Here is a 16,663-nt window from a genome sequence, read left to right on the forward strand (position 1 = left end):
CCCCCCCCCTCACCATCCCATCATTTCAGTATCCTCCAGGGGACAGAATCACCCAATTGGGGAAATATCCCTCTGGCCTATAGGCCAAACTCTGCCCACTACTTGTTTTTATATATAAAGTTTTATTAGAAACCACCACCATACACACTCAGTTACATATTACCTCTGGCTCCATTTGTGCCACACTCGCCTGCAAAAAGCCTCAAATCTTCACCATCTGGCCCTTTACAGAAAAGCTGGCCCAGCTCTGATCCAGATCAAGGGTTACCTTCTCCAAGAGACCAACCGTCCCTGACCATGGCCGCTACCCGCCAGAAGACTAGACCAACAGGATATCCCAGGCACTCCTCACAGCACCCAAGATTTCTTTTAAGGCCTAGCCATAAACAAACCAAAAAACCCGGGCTTTGCTACTAAAGGTCTAAAGTCAGCTAAAAACAGAAGTTCCACCCACACAGCCTGCTCCTCAGGGATCCTAAGCCACCCCCCACCCCACCCCCCATCCCTTGGCGCTCTCAAATGCCACAGAACAATTTGCGATGGCTATCAGTTTTCAGGGTCAACTTGGCTCGGCTATTGGTCCCCAATAGTTGGGCCGCACCCTAGCCCAGAGCAGACTGAACTCTGTGCCGTAAGAAATGTGATGTGATATGATGTCATTACTTTCCACAATGCAAGCTAATGTCATCAGGTCATCGAGGTCAGATCAAGGTAGGGTGGAGGCTCTATAAGCACTTCCAACTTCCAAAAAGACCAGGGCAGACACAGACACACACAGGTGGGGGAAGGCAGCCATCACATGGAGATCGTCTATAAGCAGAGGAACTACAGGGACCACAGGCAGACACCAGAACTTAAAGGTTCACAGCTGGCAATTGATGGCCAGCAGGCTCAGATGGGTGGGAGATGGGGGCTCAGGGGGAGGCAGGTCACAGAGGGGTGGGACACTGGGGGGTGCTGGTGAAGTGGCCTCACCTGTCCAGGCTCAGGACGCTGTGGTAGGTGGTCGACTTCTCAAACACGGACAGCATGTAGATCTCATCCACAATCACGTGCAGTGCATGTCTGTGGGTGAGCGATGGAGGAGAGGGGAGTTCAGTTCACGGAGCAAGTGTGCTCCAGGAAAGGGGGTTGGGGGGTGCCAGCGGGTCAGAAAGCCAGAGGATTCTAGTCCAGGTGGCCACACTTGTCATCTCCAGGATCACCCATCTTTCATCTCTTCTTCCCCCTCCATCCGAAGCTTCTGATAATGGCGCATTTAACGAGCTGAAGCTTTTAAAGGGGCTGAGTGAAAGCCCTAGGCCCCGCCCGGGTGGTATAAGCACATGGGCTCTGGACTGGGAGTGGCCAGGCACAGGTGTGGTCACCTGACCTATTATTTTGGGATAATAAGGCACCCCCACCAATAGGGTGGTTGAGAGGGTTAAGCGAGCTACAGCGCATGGCGTGTGTGTGTGTGTGTGTGTGTGTGTGTGTGTGTGCATAGCATGGTACCTGGCCCTTAGAGAGTGTGCCGTGAATGCAGGCTGTTAGAAAAAGAGGCAGGACTTGCTGGCTAGCACTCCTGGTGGCGCTGCATCCCCAAAGCCCCACCTCCTCGCCTTACTGGGAGGGGCCAGAGCTGGTGGACGTGCACAATAAGGGAAGAGGAACCCTAGGAACTGCCGCAAAAGTGTACCTCAGACCCCTGATCTGCCCAGACATGTGTGGGGTGCAGTGGGGGGGGGGGGGGCTCACCTTCTGGCAAATTCCAGGTACTCCTGAAGCTCTACTGGGGAGTAGACATCCCCCAGAGGGTTCTGGGGGCTGAGGAGGATGAGGCCTTTGACCTTCACACCCTGAAACAAATCATCAGCAGGATAGGAGACCCTCAGCTTCTCTCGAAGGCCAGGGTCACAGAGCCCTGGTGGGCTCCCCGGGAAAGGACCCCACAGGAGCCAACAAGCAGAACCCAGAATTGCACTGTGGCCTTGTGCCAAGTCAGAAGATGAAACCAAGGCGTAGGACAAAGGTCAGAGGGGAGAGCAGGCTCAAAGGCCGGCAGAGGTGAGCATGGCGGGAAGGGTGTGGACTTTATATATAATATACACATCCCGGGGCTTGCTGTTGTGTCAACCCCCCACTCCCTGGGTGTCTGCGGGGTTTTCGATGGCTGGTCTTTTAGAATAGCTCTCCAGGCTGCTCTGGAGCACCTCTGGGTGATCCAAGCTGCCCACGTATGGGGTAGCAACCAAGAGCTTTGACTGTTTGCACGACCCAGGACCCCTTCAGGAAAGTACCACAGTGTTTCTAAGTGATGTGCACAGACCACTTGACCTCACCGAGCTACTCGGTCAGAATCACACAAGGGCTGGTTGAGGGCAGGGGCCGAGATGAGAAGGGAGTAGGCTTTTTAATGAAGCCTCCCCAGGTGTTCTCTGGGCACTGCGGTTTGAGGCTTCTGCTCTCATGGAAAACCCTCCACTGGCCCTGGCTGAGTGGGGCCCTACCTGGCTTCCAGAACATTCCCATGCTGCCACTATACATTTTGCCCCACCCTCTCCCCTCCCCTCCCCCCCCCACCCACAGGCACTGCCACCTGCTCCCAGGAGGAGGTCCACCCTGGGAATAAAGGTCCATGTCCTGTTCACTCCCCAGTCTTGGGCTTGGCTTGACCCCTGACCTCAGAATGAGCTCCTTGCAGGGCCATCTCCAGCTTGTCCACTGTGAGCTGGAAGGGGCGTGTGTCTGTCCCCGTGACCTGGAAAGAAACCCCCAAGTCACCAGCCCACGAACCCTGAACTATTAGCTCTCCCATCAGACCTTCTGTCCCAGCCTCCAGAACTGCCAAAGTGGGGGATCAACTCCCCTCCCACTGCCACCCACTCCTGCCCTGTCACACCAAGGACCCTCTGCTTCTGGGCAAGGGACACAGGGGTTCACTGACTGGGCTCCAGGAATTCCACCTGAGGTTTGCCCCATCCCTCCCCACTCCCCAGGTTTAGGCTCCTGGTGTCTTTGAGGACCCCAGGCATCTAAAAGCCTGGAGCTTGGAAGGCTTCAGGGAAGTGAAGTAGCAGACCACAGAAGACTCCTCTCTCCTTTCCCCCTTCACCTGTCACCCCACAGCCCTCGGCACTAGCCCTTCCCAGGTCCATTGGCAAAGTCCAGTGCAATGATCCTCAGCCCCTATAAAGGGCCAGGTCCCACCAGCATCCCTGAGCCCGTACCTCACTGTCCAGATAGACGTAGACCAGGCGGACGTTGCCATAGAGATAGACGTGCTCTGTGATGGCTCCGTAGCAAGGAGCGGGGATCAGAAAAGCCTCTGAGGACAGGAGGGGCCAGGGCTCATCACTCTCTGGCCATGTCACCCCAGGACTCCCATCTGCCATCTCTGTGGCTTCTCCTAGTCTTCCACATTCTGAGGGGAAGGTTGTGGGCATTCTCCCTCCCTCCCTCTGTCAACACCAGCTCCCCCCCCACTCCGCCCCAACTCCCAAGACTCTTCCTATAGCTGGGATCCCCTGAGATCAGTCCCCTTTCTAATAAACACAAGCCTCGTGGCCTTTATCAAAAGAGACCATCTCTGGAGAGGGCTTCACGCGTGGTCACGTGGAGGAGGGTTCAGAAGGAAAAGAGGAGGGCCTTGACAAGAGGGGTGTGCACAGTGGCTGCATCCAGGGGCTCAGACGGAACAGCTGTGCGGATGTCGCAGGGCCAGGCGGTGTCTCTTCAGTCACACATAGGGTGGCTGTGAGCCGGAGCCGGCTGGGGGCCCCCTAACGAGAGCAGCAGCATTGACAGAGCGTTGACTGTCTGCTGGGACCTGTGCCGAGCATTCGTCCCGGTCCTTGCCATCAATCTTCCAAGGCAGTACTATTGCCACCTGACTTTACCGATGAGTAAAGGGGGGCTTATAAGTCCTCCCGAAGCTCTCAGCATGCCAACATGCTGGCGGGGGGGCCTCCGAGGACAGATTGGGGGCCAGTGAGGAAGAGCTGCCAAGTGCCAATTTGGGTTCAACAAATGGGAAGCCTCCAAACTCACTGCCATCGGGTCGGTGTCGGCTCCTAGTGACCCCAACAGGACAGGGGAGAGTGGCCCCTGTGGGTTTCCGAGACTCTAACCCTTTATAGGAGTAGAAAGCCCTTCTTTCTCCTGCAGAGTGGCTGGTGGTTTTGAACTGCTGGCCTTGTAGATCGCAGCCCAACACATAACCACGACATCACCGGGGGTCCTCAAGAAATGGGAGGACCTATAAAACTGCCTCCGGAGAGAATGCACTGCTTCCGGAGGGGTGAATTCCCCATGATGGGCAGAGTGGGGCAGGTCTTCAAAGGAAAGCCTGGGACTATTCGGGGACCAGTCACACAGGGATGGCTAGCTCTGGACAGGTGGATTAGAGGCGGTGACATGGAGACAGGACACCCCTCAGGCTCTGAAGAGGATCCACAGGCCAAGCAACCCACCTTCCTCAACCTCCCCTGCTGTGGGAGGGGAGGCCTTGCTCTCCATGTTCCCTCTTCCTCTGGCCACAAAGTTGGGCTCAAAGTGGATGTGTGACCCACAAGGAGCCATCATCTGGCTGGCCTGAAACCATCCTGTCTCCTGTCTCCCCCACTGCCCCTCCCACCCCAAGACTGACCCAGAAGGCAGAGGCTCTTGTGAGATGACAGTGAGCACGTGAGGCCGCGCCTCTGGGCCACTTAAGAACTGAGGAAGGTCTGGGCGTGGCGGAAAAGAGGGAGGGGTGCGGGAAGAGGAGCTGATACCAAGGGCTCAGCAGAAAGCAGATGTCTACAAAAGAATGATGGCAACATATGTACAAATATGCTTGATACAACTGATACAGGGATTGCTGTAAGAGCCCCCAATAAAATTATATTTTAATTTTTTTTTAAAGAGGGATGGCAGGAAGGAGATTGTCATCTTAATCCTCTGCTCTTGATCTTGAATGGATCTGAAATGACCAGCAGTGTCCTTACCAGAACCACCCACTGAAGGTTACATTCTGTTTTGTGTGGCTGTGACGGGTGCCTCAGTCTCCTGATCTGGACCATTGAGCTACTGCACTGGGGGAATTTGTGGCAGGATTGATCGGCATCCTCTCCGTAAAGCCTTAGACCAGTACCTACCACGTGGTATGTGGCCAACCAGTGTGACCAACATGATCCTCATGAGCTCGGCTAGTGTAAGTGAGCCTCGGTCCCTTGCTACCAATCATCCCTGACCATTATCGGCTCGTGAGACCTACCAGGATCTCAAGATGAGGCAGACCTTGCTGGCTTCGTGTTCAAGAGTCAATCAGTCAAGGTCATTCTCCGTAAGAGGGCCCAATTTGGTTCACGTCCGAGCAGCAATGCCCACATGAGCGAGGGCCTCTTCCCGTCCTCAGGGACGAGCCTGGTGTTTGTTAAGCCCAATGTTTCCCAAAGTGAGCGATACTGCTCCCTGGGTGTGTTGGAACAATCCAGGGAAGCTACGGAAGCAGATACCCACACCTTATCCTGGACTCAGGACCATAGTACCAAAGTTTTGAGTTGCCAGGGAAGAAGGACATGGAGAACAACTTTTTTTTTCTGAAGAGGAGATAGTAGGCCAAATACATTGTGAAATCTGTGGTTTAAGCCCACCCTGGATCCTTCTCCTAGCCTCCCCCCCTCCACACACATCCATCTTTTCCAGGGGCTTCCCTGGGGAGGGGCTTCAGCGATAATTCTGACCAGTGTGACGTGAGAGGCATTCTTGGGGACTCTACCCAAATCCTGCTAAAGAGACGGGCAGGGCATAGCCACAATCCTTTCTTCCTGTTCTGGGGCAATGCTGTCAGGTAAGGATGCAACTGCCATGTTGGGACCAGGACGGTGACCCAGAATCATCTCAGGTGGCAGCCCGGAACCCTGACATCACGCTAATCTCTCTGGAACTGCCAAGTCCCACTGTCCTGGTGAGCCCCTAAGTGAGTCCATTTTTGTGGTCAGGAAACCCCTCAAGAGCAGGCAATCAGGCCACTGTGAGCAGTGTGGACCCGCAGGCCCTCACCAGCCGCCAGTGTACTCACCTCCCACCCCCTCACCAGCTGCCAGTGTACTCACCCCCCACCTCACACAGCACCGTGGCCAGGGCAGAGAAGAGGGAGGCACAGCCGTTCAGTACCACCACCTAAGGGAGACACATCCAGAGGCTGGTGAGCCTGGCCCAGGAGGGAGCTAGCAAGCACAGCCTCTGGCCTGGCCTGGCCCAATAGTCAGGCAGTCCTCCCTTGGCATCAACCAGGTGCCCAGAGGCCTTTCCCGACTGCCAGCCAGGATCCGGATGGGAGACCTTGTAGCAGAATCCGTGAGCAAGGGCATGGGCAGCTGGTTGCTCTGTGCGTCTTGTCTGGAGCTGAGAGGCAGATAGGGGCTAAGGAACCAAGTGGGATAGAAATGGACCCACATTCAAACTACCTGGATTAGGAGCAAGGAAAGAAAGAGCTAGTCCCGGGTGGGGCTGGGGGGCAATAGGCTGATACCAAGGGCTCGAGTAGAAAGGAACTGTTTTGAAAATGATGATGGCAACATATATATATATAACTGTGCTGGACACATGGATTGGGATAAGAGCTGTAAGAGCCCCCAATAAAAATGATTGGGAAAAAAAAACAAACAAATGAAAGAGCTAGTCCCAATTCTCAATGAAAGGAAGAAATCAACCCCATCTTCCCCCAGGCCCCTCCCCCACAAGCTGGGGTGAACAGAGAGGAGCCGAGGAAGGAGTCACTCACGTTCTCTGGTTTGAGGGGTGCTGGGCTCTTACAGTAGAAAGTCAGAAACCTGGCCACTTCCTCCCGCAGGCTAGAGACAAGCAGACAGACAGACAGACAGATGGTCAGAGATGGCCAGGGCCACCCTCCCACCCCCAATCCTCAGTCCACCCGGGAGTGTGGTGGGTGTCATCTCTATTCCTCAGCACCCTCCTCTCCCCCACTTCACCCTCACCGATCCAAACTTCCCTCCTCACTAGTGTCCCACCCCAGCCCCACTTCAAAGGCATGATTCTACGCAGCCCTGGCTCACCATACAATAAAACCGCCACAAAGTGCTTTCACAGTGATAACTCTTAATAGAGTTATTGCCGAGATGTATGAAGTATCTCCCTGGTCTAGGACTGGATTAGAAGTTTGGGCTCATGTAATCTTCACAATAACCCCATGAAGCAACTACCACGATCATTGCCGTTTGGCAGATGAAGTACCGAGATTCCAAGGAATGAAACCATTGGCTGCCGCGTGGCAGGGCTCGCGTGTAAAGCCAGCCGACTGGCTCCCGGGCCTCCTCTCCTCATCACTGCAAGAACGTGTGGCTCGGAGTCCGTCTTGAGACCCTGCCTGCTCCATCACCGAGTGCCTAGAACAGTGTCTGCTCACACCCCAAACAAACACACTCACTGCCGTCGAGTCAAGTTCAACTCACAGTGACTCTACAGAAGAGGGGGGAATTGCCCATGTGGGTTCTGAGACAAACTCTTCACGGGAGTAGAAAGCCTCATCTTTTCCCCGGTCTGCTCAGTACCAACAAGTGATGAGCTTCTGGGCCCTGGTGGTGTAGGGTTACACACTGATCTGCTAACCATGACACTGGCAGTTGGAACCCACCAGGAGCTCCAAGGGGGAAATGGAGGGCTGGCTGCCTTCATAAAGATGGAGACGTCGTCGCAGAAACCCAGAGGGACCGCTCTACCTGGTCCTGTAGGGTCGCCGTGAGTCAGAATTGGCTTCGTGGCAGTGAGTTTGAGTTTTGACGTTTATTAGCATTAAGTATAGGATTTCCTGCAGTGAGCTTAGTCACCAGTTGGAACCCCCAAACCACTCCAAGGGAGGAAGAGGAGGTTGCTGCTCCTGTCGAAATATACAATCTTTTCTGAAACACAGGCGTCAAAATCCACTTGGTGGTGGTGAGAGGCTTTGGGGAATCTTATTACTTGATTTAAAACGGGGGAGAACAAGGAGGCTGTCTGCTCCTGTTGAGATTTACAGCCTCGGAAATCCCGGGGAGTCCTTCTAATCGCTCCTACGGGGTCGCTATGAGTCAGACTCAGCTTGTCAGCAGTGGGTGGCAGTGATCTCATTGGGGAACAACTAAAAGCAGATTCTCTGGCTCTCCTGACAGTCTTAAAGGCCTCACATCCTTCAGGGAACCCAAACTCAGCACCCCTAAACTGGTGGGGCTGGGAGCAGGCACCATTTCTCTGAAGATGCACCTGAAACCCCTGTGGGCTCCCAGGAACAGGCCTGTAGCCCCGGTCAGGCCACCTCTCCTGGACACTAGGCTATCTAGTCTGGATCCCTCTTTCTGGTGGAGGGCCGTGCAGTGCATTGTGGGAGATGTGACTGGCTCTCTCGCCTTAACCCCTAAATGTCAGTAGCACACCCCTGTCCAGGTACGACGGCCAGAAATGTCTCGGGGTGTTGCCAAACGTCCCTGCCTGGGACACAAAGTCACCCCCATTTGAGAATCACTGGCGTACATCAACGACTTACAACTGGTGGCCCCTCCAGTCTGGGTACTGCAGCAGGAAGGGCTCCACCCGCAGCATGTCACTCTGCCTCAGCTGGGGACAGAGAGGAAGGAGCGTCAGGGCTGGCACTGCCACCCGCATCCACAGGGCACGTCGTAGCATGCTCGTGCCTTTGTCATCCCCGCCAAGTCTCGGGCGGCCTAGCAGAGAAGTCGCGAGAGGGGCCGCACAGGCATGGCATCCTCGGGCCCATTTTGCAGGTGGGGAAACTGAGGCTCAGAAAAGTGAGGCGAGCCCCTCAAGGTCGTAGAGTTAGCAAAGGGCACTCAACTCTAAGTGGCCAATGATGTTTCTTATTGTTGGTCCCCCGCCCTGAGTCTTCGCTTGACAGTGTCTGCATGGTGGCCCTGAGCCAGTGGCTGCTCACAGAGGGATTGGTGTAGGAACCTGCTCCTTTTCCCAAGTGCAAGGTTGAGCTGAGCCTGAGGCCCTGTGGTTGGGGAATCCAGGGCTTTAGTGATGCCAACCAATTCCAAGACTTCTCACTGCCTCTGCAAACCTGTCCCTAGGGGTACTGTCCCCCTACAAGCCAGTCTGTGGTTTGGCTGAAAATGGAACCATGGAGTAAGTTCATTTCCAGACCTGAAGGGTGACTATCTGAGCAGCCAGCCTGACCTTTAGGATGTCAAGTTTTGCTCCACATTCTCCTCCCACTCTACCAGGACTTTTTCATGGGGTCCCTTCCAGAGCAGTTGGTAGTGGGGTGGGATTGGGGGGGGCACCATCCAGTTCTTTTGGTCTCTGGATGATGGAGGCTGATGTTTCTGTGGTCCCTTCATCATGGGACTGCCGCCACATGGCTCTGCTTGTCTTCATTCTTCTCTGCCGACTGGGACAGACAGACAGTTGGAACCTTAAACGGCTGTTCGTGGACATTGAAGACCCCAGCCTTGACTCGCTAAAGCAAGATGTACAACATTACTTTTCTGGACTATGTCATGTCAGTTGACCTTGATGTCCCCTGAGCCCCAGGTCCTGTGCCCCCCAGCCTCTGAGTGTACCCAAGCCCAGGGCCTCATTCCTTCAAGGTGTCTGAGAAGTTTTCCTATTACCCCACGTGCTCCACCACACGCGTGGATGTGTTTGTAGCACAGGTGAGTACACTTGTAGAAATCAACTCTGACAAACTCCCATGTGTTGGTAGGGCGGGTTCCCCTCTCCCTGCTGTGCCTGTCCGGCCGTGGATCTATCGTGCACCTGCTTAAAGCCCGCTGTGTATAGAACAGGGTTTGCCTCTGTTGGTTTTAACTCTTGCAAATCTCAAAATTTTTTTTTAAGGTGAGCGTGTTGAATAAAGGTCATGGAGTAGCATTTTAAAACTGGGCCCAGCCCTCTGCTTCTCTTCCTTTATCTTCAGAGCTGGATGGTCCAGGATGGTAGCCCGTAGCCCACGTGATTGGTGGCTATGTGAGATGTAGCCCGTCTGAAGGAAGACGTACGATGTTTTGAAGATTTGGTATGGCAAGGCCTATCCCTGATCTCATGAACATTTTTGATATCGATTACATGCTTAAATCGCAACAGCTTGGAGATCTCAGGCTAAATAAAACATACTATGGAAAATAACCTTCCTGCGTCTTCTTACTGCTATTGAAAGTTCAGGATCATGTCCCTGGTCCATGGCCTGCTTCTATTGGATGGTAAGCTTTGTGCTGCCTTTGAGGGAGGGGCTGACTTTAAGGGGAATCGGCCCCTATCACCCAGTGGACAGCAGGACGGGGTGGCTACGACCCACAAGGGTTTGCTCTGGTCAAGGTTGGGAGTAGTTCTCCAGGCCCTTCCTTGCTCGTCTGTCTGAGTCTGGGAGTGTTGATGAAAGTCGTTCACTGCAGCAGCAGACCACAGTGTCCGCCGACACCCAGGCAGTGGCCGTGGAGGGAGCGCGCTAGTCGGGATCAAGGCTCGGTCTCCCCCAAAGTCCTTTTTGAAGCGTCACTGTGGACTCCATCCCAATTCGTGGTGACCCCACAGCAGTCGGGGTTTGGAAAGGACTTGCGGTAGAACAATCCTCCCCTCCCTGGGGTGCTGGAATTTTCACCTTCTTTGGGGTTAAGCATCTCTCGCTCGCTTGCTCGCTCTAAATCTAAAGTCTGACAGCAACGCCTCCTTGGCGGGGACAATGTTGACTGGCATTTCCTGTCGTTTGTATGATGGGACTCACACCAGCCTGAGAAAGTCGATTCTTTAATTCTTAGGCCTTTGGAAGGCTGTGTTAAAAAACCAGCCATTTAAAAAGATGAACCCACCCAAACCACACAACGCATGCTATGACCGCCATTGACTCAATTGCTGATGTTGTTAGGTGCTAGTGAATCGGTTCTGACTCATCGTGACCCGGTGTCCAACAGAAGGACCCACCGGGTCCTGCGCCATCTCACCATTGTTCTCATGTTCCAGCCCGTGGCTGCAGCCACGGTGTCCATCCCTCTCATCAGTGTCCATTCCTCCTCGTCCTCCCTCCTCTACTAAGCATGTGTCCTTTTCTAGGGACTGGTCTCCTCTGAGAACATGCCCAAAGTACGTGAGACGAAGTTGCACCGTCCTTGCATCCACGGAGCAGTCTGGCTGTCCATCTTCCAAGACAGATTTGGTTGGTCCTTGGGCAGTCGGTGAACTTTCCATATTCTTCCCCAGCACCATAATTCAAACACATCGATTCTTCTTCGGTCTTCCTGATTCAATGCCCAATGCTCACATGCATAGGAAGTAAGTGAAAATATCATAGTTTGGGTCAGGTGCACCTTAGTCCTCAAAGTGACCCCCTTGCCTTCAGTGTTTTAAAGAGGTCCTTTAAACAGCAGACTGACCGTCGCAAAGGTATCTCTCAACGGCTGCATCCATGAGCGCCGATGGCGGATCCGACAAGAGGACATCCTTGACAAACAACCTTGTCTCCATGTATCATCCTGTTACCTATTGGTCCAGTTGTGAGGATGTTGGTCTTCCTTACATTGAGTTGTCATCCATCCTGAAGTCTGCCCTCCTTGATCTTCACCAGCCAGTGTTTCAGGTGCTCCTCATTTTCACCGAGCAAGCTTGTATCACCTGCACATCACAGGTTATTCGTTAGCCTGCCTCCAAGCCTGATGCCTCATTCTTCTCCATCCTGTCCGGCTTCTCGGATTATCTGCTCGGCCTACACATGGAATAAGTATGGTGACAGGACGCAACCATGATGCACACCTTTCTTGATTTTACACCATGCGGTATTCTTTCGTTCTGTTCGTACACCTGCCCCCACGGCATGGAGAACCGACAGGCAAGTGGTGGGACTTGATGGTTCGGTTCTCAAAGATCATCATTTCCTAATTGTGTCACGATATTTTATCACTGTGTATATCCTTGGGGAGGGGGCATACGCTTTTACATACTTACGTGGATTGTGGGTCATTCAACCCAACTGTGACTACTAACGCTTCTCTTCTGGACTGCATGTGCAGCGATGTCACATCGGCAGTGTGGACTCAGCCATGGTGAGAGTATGGATTTATTTACAGGAAGGGAATTGACAAGCAAAGCCAAGGCTTCTGCTCCCCATGAAGGACTAGTTACTATATACTGAGCAGGACACTACTGATTTCCCCTCCCCCCCCCCCCACCTTCAAGCAGGGACCCAGACAGCAAAGGGAAGGAAGAGACAGAAAGACCCAAAGGAGGAAGACGCAGCAGGGAGCAGGGAAATGACTTGCCCAAGGTCACAGGGAACATTGCCCCGAGGAAGAGCTGGAACCTGGGTCTCCCACACCAGGGCCACTGAGGCCAGCGAGACACTTGTGTGGGGAAGCCCTGAGGAAATTCAGGACTTACCCGTCTGGACAGCAGGTCAAAGCAGAGTTTATTCTCGCTGGTGCCCAGGTTGATGATGCCCTGGAGAGAAGAGGCACAGGGCAAGGTGAGCCAAGTAGAACGGTGCCGCTGAAAGGCCCCAAAGCAGAGTGGGACTCTCTGCCATCCCACCCTTCTAATCACAATTCCCGTCTCTGTCCGATGGTGCCCTCCACTCTGCGCCCCAGCCCTCTGTCCACCCGAAAACCCAAAATCCACTGCCATTGAGTTCATTCTGACCCATAGCGACCCTAGAGGGCAAGGTAGAACTGCTTCTGAGGCTGTTCATCTTTAGAAGAGCAGACCAGTCCTTCCCTCTCCCAAGGAGCGGCTGGTAGATTCGAACTGCTGACCTTGCGGTTAGCAGCTCAATGCGCAGCCCACTATGCCAACGGGGCTCCTCTCTAATGTTTTTACTCTAACACCATCTCTGCCAGAAGCCCTTCCCCAAGACCTCCACCCAGAAGAAATCGTTTCTCCTTCAGGACCCTGAAGCACTCTATCTGTCCCACCGCCTTCCTTAGAGCACCGGTCAGTTTCTGTCCCGGGGTTCAAGGACTCACGGACCTGCTCCATCTCTCTGCCTGATGTAAGCCCCTGAAGGGCGGATGCACACCAGTGTCTCGCTCCCACGACATCGTAGGACTAGCACCTATCTACCAGGGTGACAAACTGCACAGTCCCTGTCTACCAGGGTGACAGACTGCACTAGGTAACATGGCTTTCTGGCAGGAACAGAAGGGCGAACTCAGGTCAAGAAGAGGCCCGTATAGCCCCCCATGAGGCTGCGGTCCCCTACCCAGAAAGCATTGGCCCTCCTAGTCCAGGGAGGGCAGAAGCTAAACCGCCTAAGCTGTTCAGACGCACGGTGCTGGCCTCATGCACAGGCAGCTCCTCGCTCCGACTCCTGGGCTCCGGGGTGGGGGTGGGGGCCATGATGGAGAAGCAGGGATGAAAAGCAGTTGACCGAGTTAAGATTATGATCAACACCAGGGAGTGTTCTTTGATGTCCTGGGAGCAGACTGCTGGGCTTCTCCATTCACCATGTCCCCAACTGTTAAACTCAGTCAGCCCGGCCTTCAAATGATATCTGGAATCCAACCACTTCCTATTCGCCACTACCAAGCTCTGGATCCCCAAAAAACCAAACCACCAACCCAGTGCTGTCGAATGGATTCTGACATGCAGGACCCTAGAGGACCGAGCAGAACAGCACCAAGGGTCCCCAAGGCTGTCCATCTCTAGGGAGGAAGACTGCTTTGTGCTCTTCCTTGGAGCAGCTAGTGGGCGCCAACTGCCCACCTCTCAGAACAGGGTGCTCAGAGGGCGTAGGCTGGCCACACACACACTTTCCCTCTTGGATTGTTGATCCTGGGGGAATTCAGCTGCTGTGTCATGCGGCAGTCCTGTGGAGAGGTTCGTGTGGCCTGGGACGGACGCCGGCCAACGCTTGGTGGATGGGCTTGGAAAGAAACCCCAATCCACAATGTCCACGCCCAATAAGTGAAGCCTTGAGAGGAGACCACAGCCCCAGCTTCACTGAAACTTCATGAAAGATCGTGAAGTCTGAGAGAGGTGCCCACCCAGATCCCTGAACCCTCAAAACTCATGCTTACAGTTTTAAGCTGCTGAAATTTGGGGTAATTTGTTACACAGCAATAGCTCAGGGATCTCCTGTCATGTCCTTATTCAAGTGGATTTTGTGGCTGCCTTATATAGAACAGCACCCCCCACAGTCTAGCACATCATTGTCTATGTCTGGACCCTGCTTATTTTTCTCTGCAGTTTTTATTGCCTCGGACGTTTTCGTCTGCCGGCCTCTCCCATTAGGACATACACTCCCGGCAGCAGGGCCTTTGGCTTTGTTCAACGCTGAAGTCTTGACAACCCACCACAGTGCCCCGTACCTGCAGCTGCTCCACACAGATTATTTACACGTTATTTATGAGATCTAACTGATTTCTATGGGTATTATAACTGTTCCTCAATGTCATGTCTAATAACTGAGACAGATATTAGGAATCATAACAGCAGGTTCCATTTATGGACATCCATCATTATGTGCCAAGAGTTGTCCTACTAACCTTACCTATCTGATCTCAGTTCATCTGGACTAGTCTAGGGAGTCTCTGGGTGGCCCCAAAGGGTTAAGAGTTAAAAAACAGACGGAAAGGTTGGCTGTTCAGGGGTACCCAGCGGTACCCTGGAGGACTGGGCTGGTGACCTGCTTCCCATAGGTCACATCCATGATAATCCCATGGAGGACTATTGTACTCTGAAGCCCAGGGGGTCCCCTCTGTAATTCCCGGGCTGTTTCCTGATGCAACCAATCCTGTGTGTGTGTGTGTGTGTGTGTGTGTGTGTGTATGTGTGCCAAAGTTTATTTATCTATTCTTCCACGGATGGGCATTTAGATTTTTCCCATCTACTTGCTATTGCTTATAGGATACAATAGACAGAGGTATACATATAGCTCCTGGGATCAGCAGGCACTACGGCAGGCCATTGGCTCAAGTACAAAGGACGAGAGGTCCATGAACTAGATGCAAGCTCTATACCCAGAAGAAGACAAGCAAGTTTTCTACAATTCCTATTGATAGAGGAAGTAGGCCATAGCCCCAAGGTAACCTTTCAGTTACATCAGGGCCAATCCACTCTTAGAGCTCCATCAGAAGTGATGCCAATCTGACAAGAATAAGCTGGGCGCTCTCCTGTGGGGTGGGGGGCTGAGGTGGGGGGAGGGGGAAGAGGGTTTCACTCACACCGGGGTTCCTGTCCTCGTCGTACTCGTCCATGTGGTAGGCTCTGTAGCCCGCCTCTGTGGAGTCCCAGAACCACTTCACGATGCTGCCTCGGGAGGACAGGTAGGAGCTGCCAGGAGAGACGCCGGCAATGGGGTCGCCCACGCTGTAGAGCTTCTGGTCTGCTTTTCCGGAACATTCTCTGCCTGGACCGCTGTCACAGCTACTGCTCCGGGCCTGTGTGGAGTCTGGGCCAGGAGTCTGGGTGGAAGGTGCCCAGGACTCGCCCTGAAGAAGAGTAGACATCTGCAAAAAGACCCAGTCCTCAGCGCAGGCCTGCTCCCGGCTCCCATGGCACCGAGCAGCACTGCGCAGGGGAAGCTGCGCTGACTTATCCTCTCCTGGGGTGCTCACTAAGGAGCCCTGGTGGCACAGTGGGGTGAGCGCTGGGGAACCACAAGCACAGACACTATGTCAACAAAGGGAGCCGGCGAAGGACCAGGAGCTACAAATGCGGCGTGTCTCTCATGGCAGCTTACTGCTGCTGCAGGACGTGGCCGATAGTTTTCCATTCTGCCCTCTTAGGGCCACCAGCATCCTTTGTCCATTCTTGCAGCGGTCATTTTAACGGACTTGGTTACATTTTTCTGAGTTACGGATCTGGGCCCGGTGAGAATAAATAGCAAGGTGGGTGGTGAGTGGGGTCTTCAGAGGAGGGGCTCTGTCAGAGCCCCAGGGCACCCCTCCCTACTCTGGGTGAAGGAGTGAGGGAAGGCTGGTTTAAGCAGAGGGAGTATGTATCCCAGGAGACAAGGGAAAGGGGGCGCTAAAAGGCTTCCCCCCAGACTGTGAAGAGGCAAATATGTAAACTGCTAAAGCATTTGGAACAAATCTTAACTCACGGTCCAAGTGGCATAAAACAGGAACTAGTGTGATGCTTCCTGTCCTGATCCACAAGCCCCACCTCCCGAATACGGGTGACCCACTGGGGCACCGAAACCCAGGGGGTCCCTATAATTAAGTTCTGCTTCAAGAAGTCTTCTCGGGGTGGCATCTCCTGGGAAAGGCTGTGCACTGGCTGGGGGCATGGGTCTGTGGACTCGGTGGCCAACAGGGCAGGTGAGGCGCGGGAGGGCAGAAAGAAGTCCAAGCACACACGGCCAGACGCGCGGGCACCACCACCTTCCAAAGCTGCCCAGCAGAGGCTGCGGATGAAACCCAAATGGGCCCCTAGGCCAGCGATTCCCGCAGAGAACCGTCCAGGCTTCCTGCTCGGCGAGGACCACACCTACTGGGGCAAGAGTTGCAGGAGCCTCTTCTGGAGCCCGAAGCTTGGAAACGCCCCTGGTAAAGGCCAGCAGCGCCGGCGATCGAGCCCGGAGACCCGGCGGTGGCCCGAGTGCGTTGTCCGGTGGAGCAGACTGGGCCGCGGCACTGCGGGGGACAGCCTAGTGCCGCCCCAATAGGAGGAGCCCGGGGAGGGGCGGGGCAGGGCAGGGGCTGGGGCGGAGCACGCCCAGGCTCTAGGCTCCGCCACGCCACTGGTCGCTGATGCA

General features: G+C 54.2%; 1 protein-coding gene across 1 annotated transcript in view; it reads right to left on the reverse strand.

The window, feature by feature from the left end:
* ACCS (1-aminocyclopropane-1-carboxylate synthase homolog (inactive)) overlaps positions 1–16,555 on the reverse strand; it is a 23,068-nt gene extending 6,513 nt beyond the window's left edge. The window contains exons 1-10 of the mRNA XM_075545853.1: positions 16,400–16,555; positions 15,129–15,413; positions 12,349–12,408; positions 8,504–8,574; positions 6,749–6,818; positions 6,078–6,144; positions 3,210–3,307; positions 2,663–2,740; positions 1,738–1,838; positions 976–1,065 (exon numbers count right to left, since the gene is read on the reverse strand). Of these exons, the coding sequence (XP_075401968.1) occupies positions 976–1,065; positions 1,738–1,838; positions 2,663–2,740; positions 3,210–3,307; positions 6,078–6,144; positions 6,749–6,818; positions 8,504–8,574; positions 12,349–12,408; positions 15,129–15,413 (920 nt within the window). The 5' untranslated portion in view covers positions 16,400–16,555. The remainder of the gene's footprint in view (positions 1–975; positions 1,066–1,737; positions 1,839–2,662; positions 2,741–3,209; positions 3,308–6,077; positions 6,145–6,748; positions 6,819–8,503; positions 8,575–12,348; positions 12,409–15,128; positions 15,414–16,399) is intronic.
* Positions 16,556–16,663: the final 108 nt, after the last annotated feature.

Source organism: Tenrec ecaudatus, chromosome 4 (assembly GCF_050624435.1).
Source record: "Tenrec ecaudatus isolate mTenEca1 chromosome 4, mTenEca1.hap1, whole genome shotgun sequence".
In the NCBI taxonomy this organism is placed as follows: domain Eukaryota; kingdom Metazoa; phylum Chordata; class Mammalia; order Afrosoricida; family Tenrecidae; genus Tenrec; species Tenrec ecaudatus.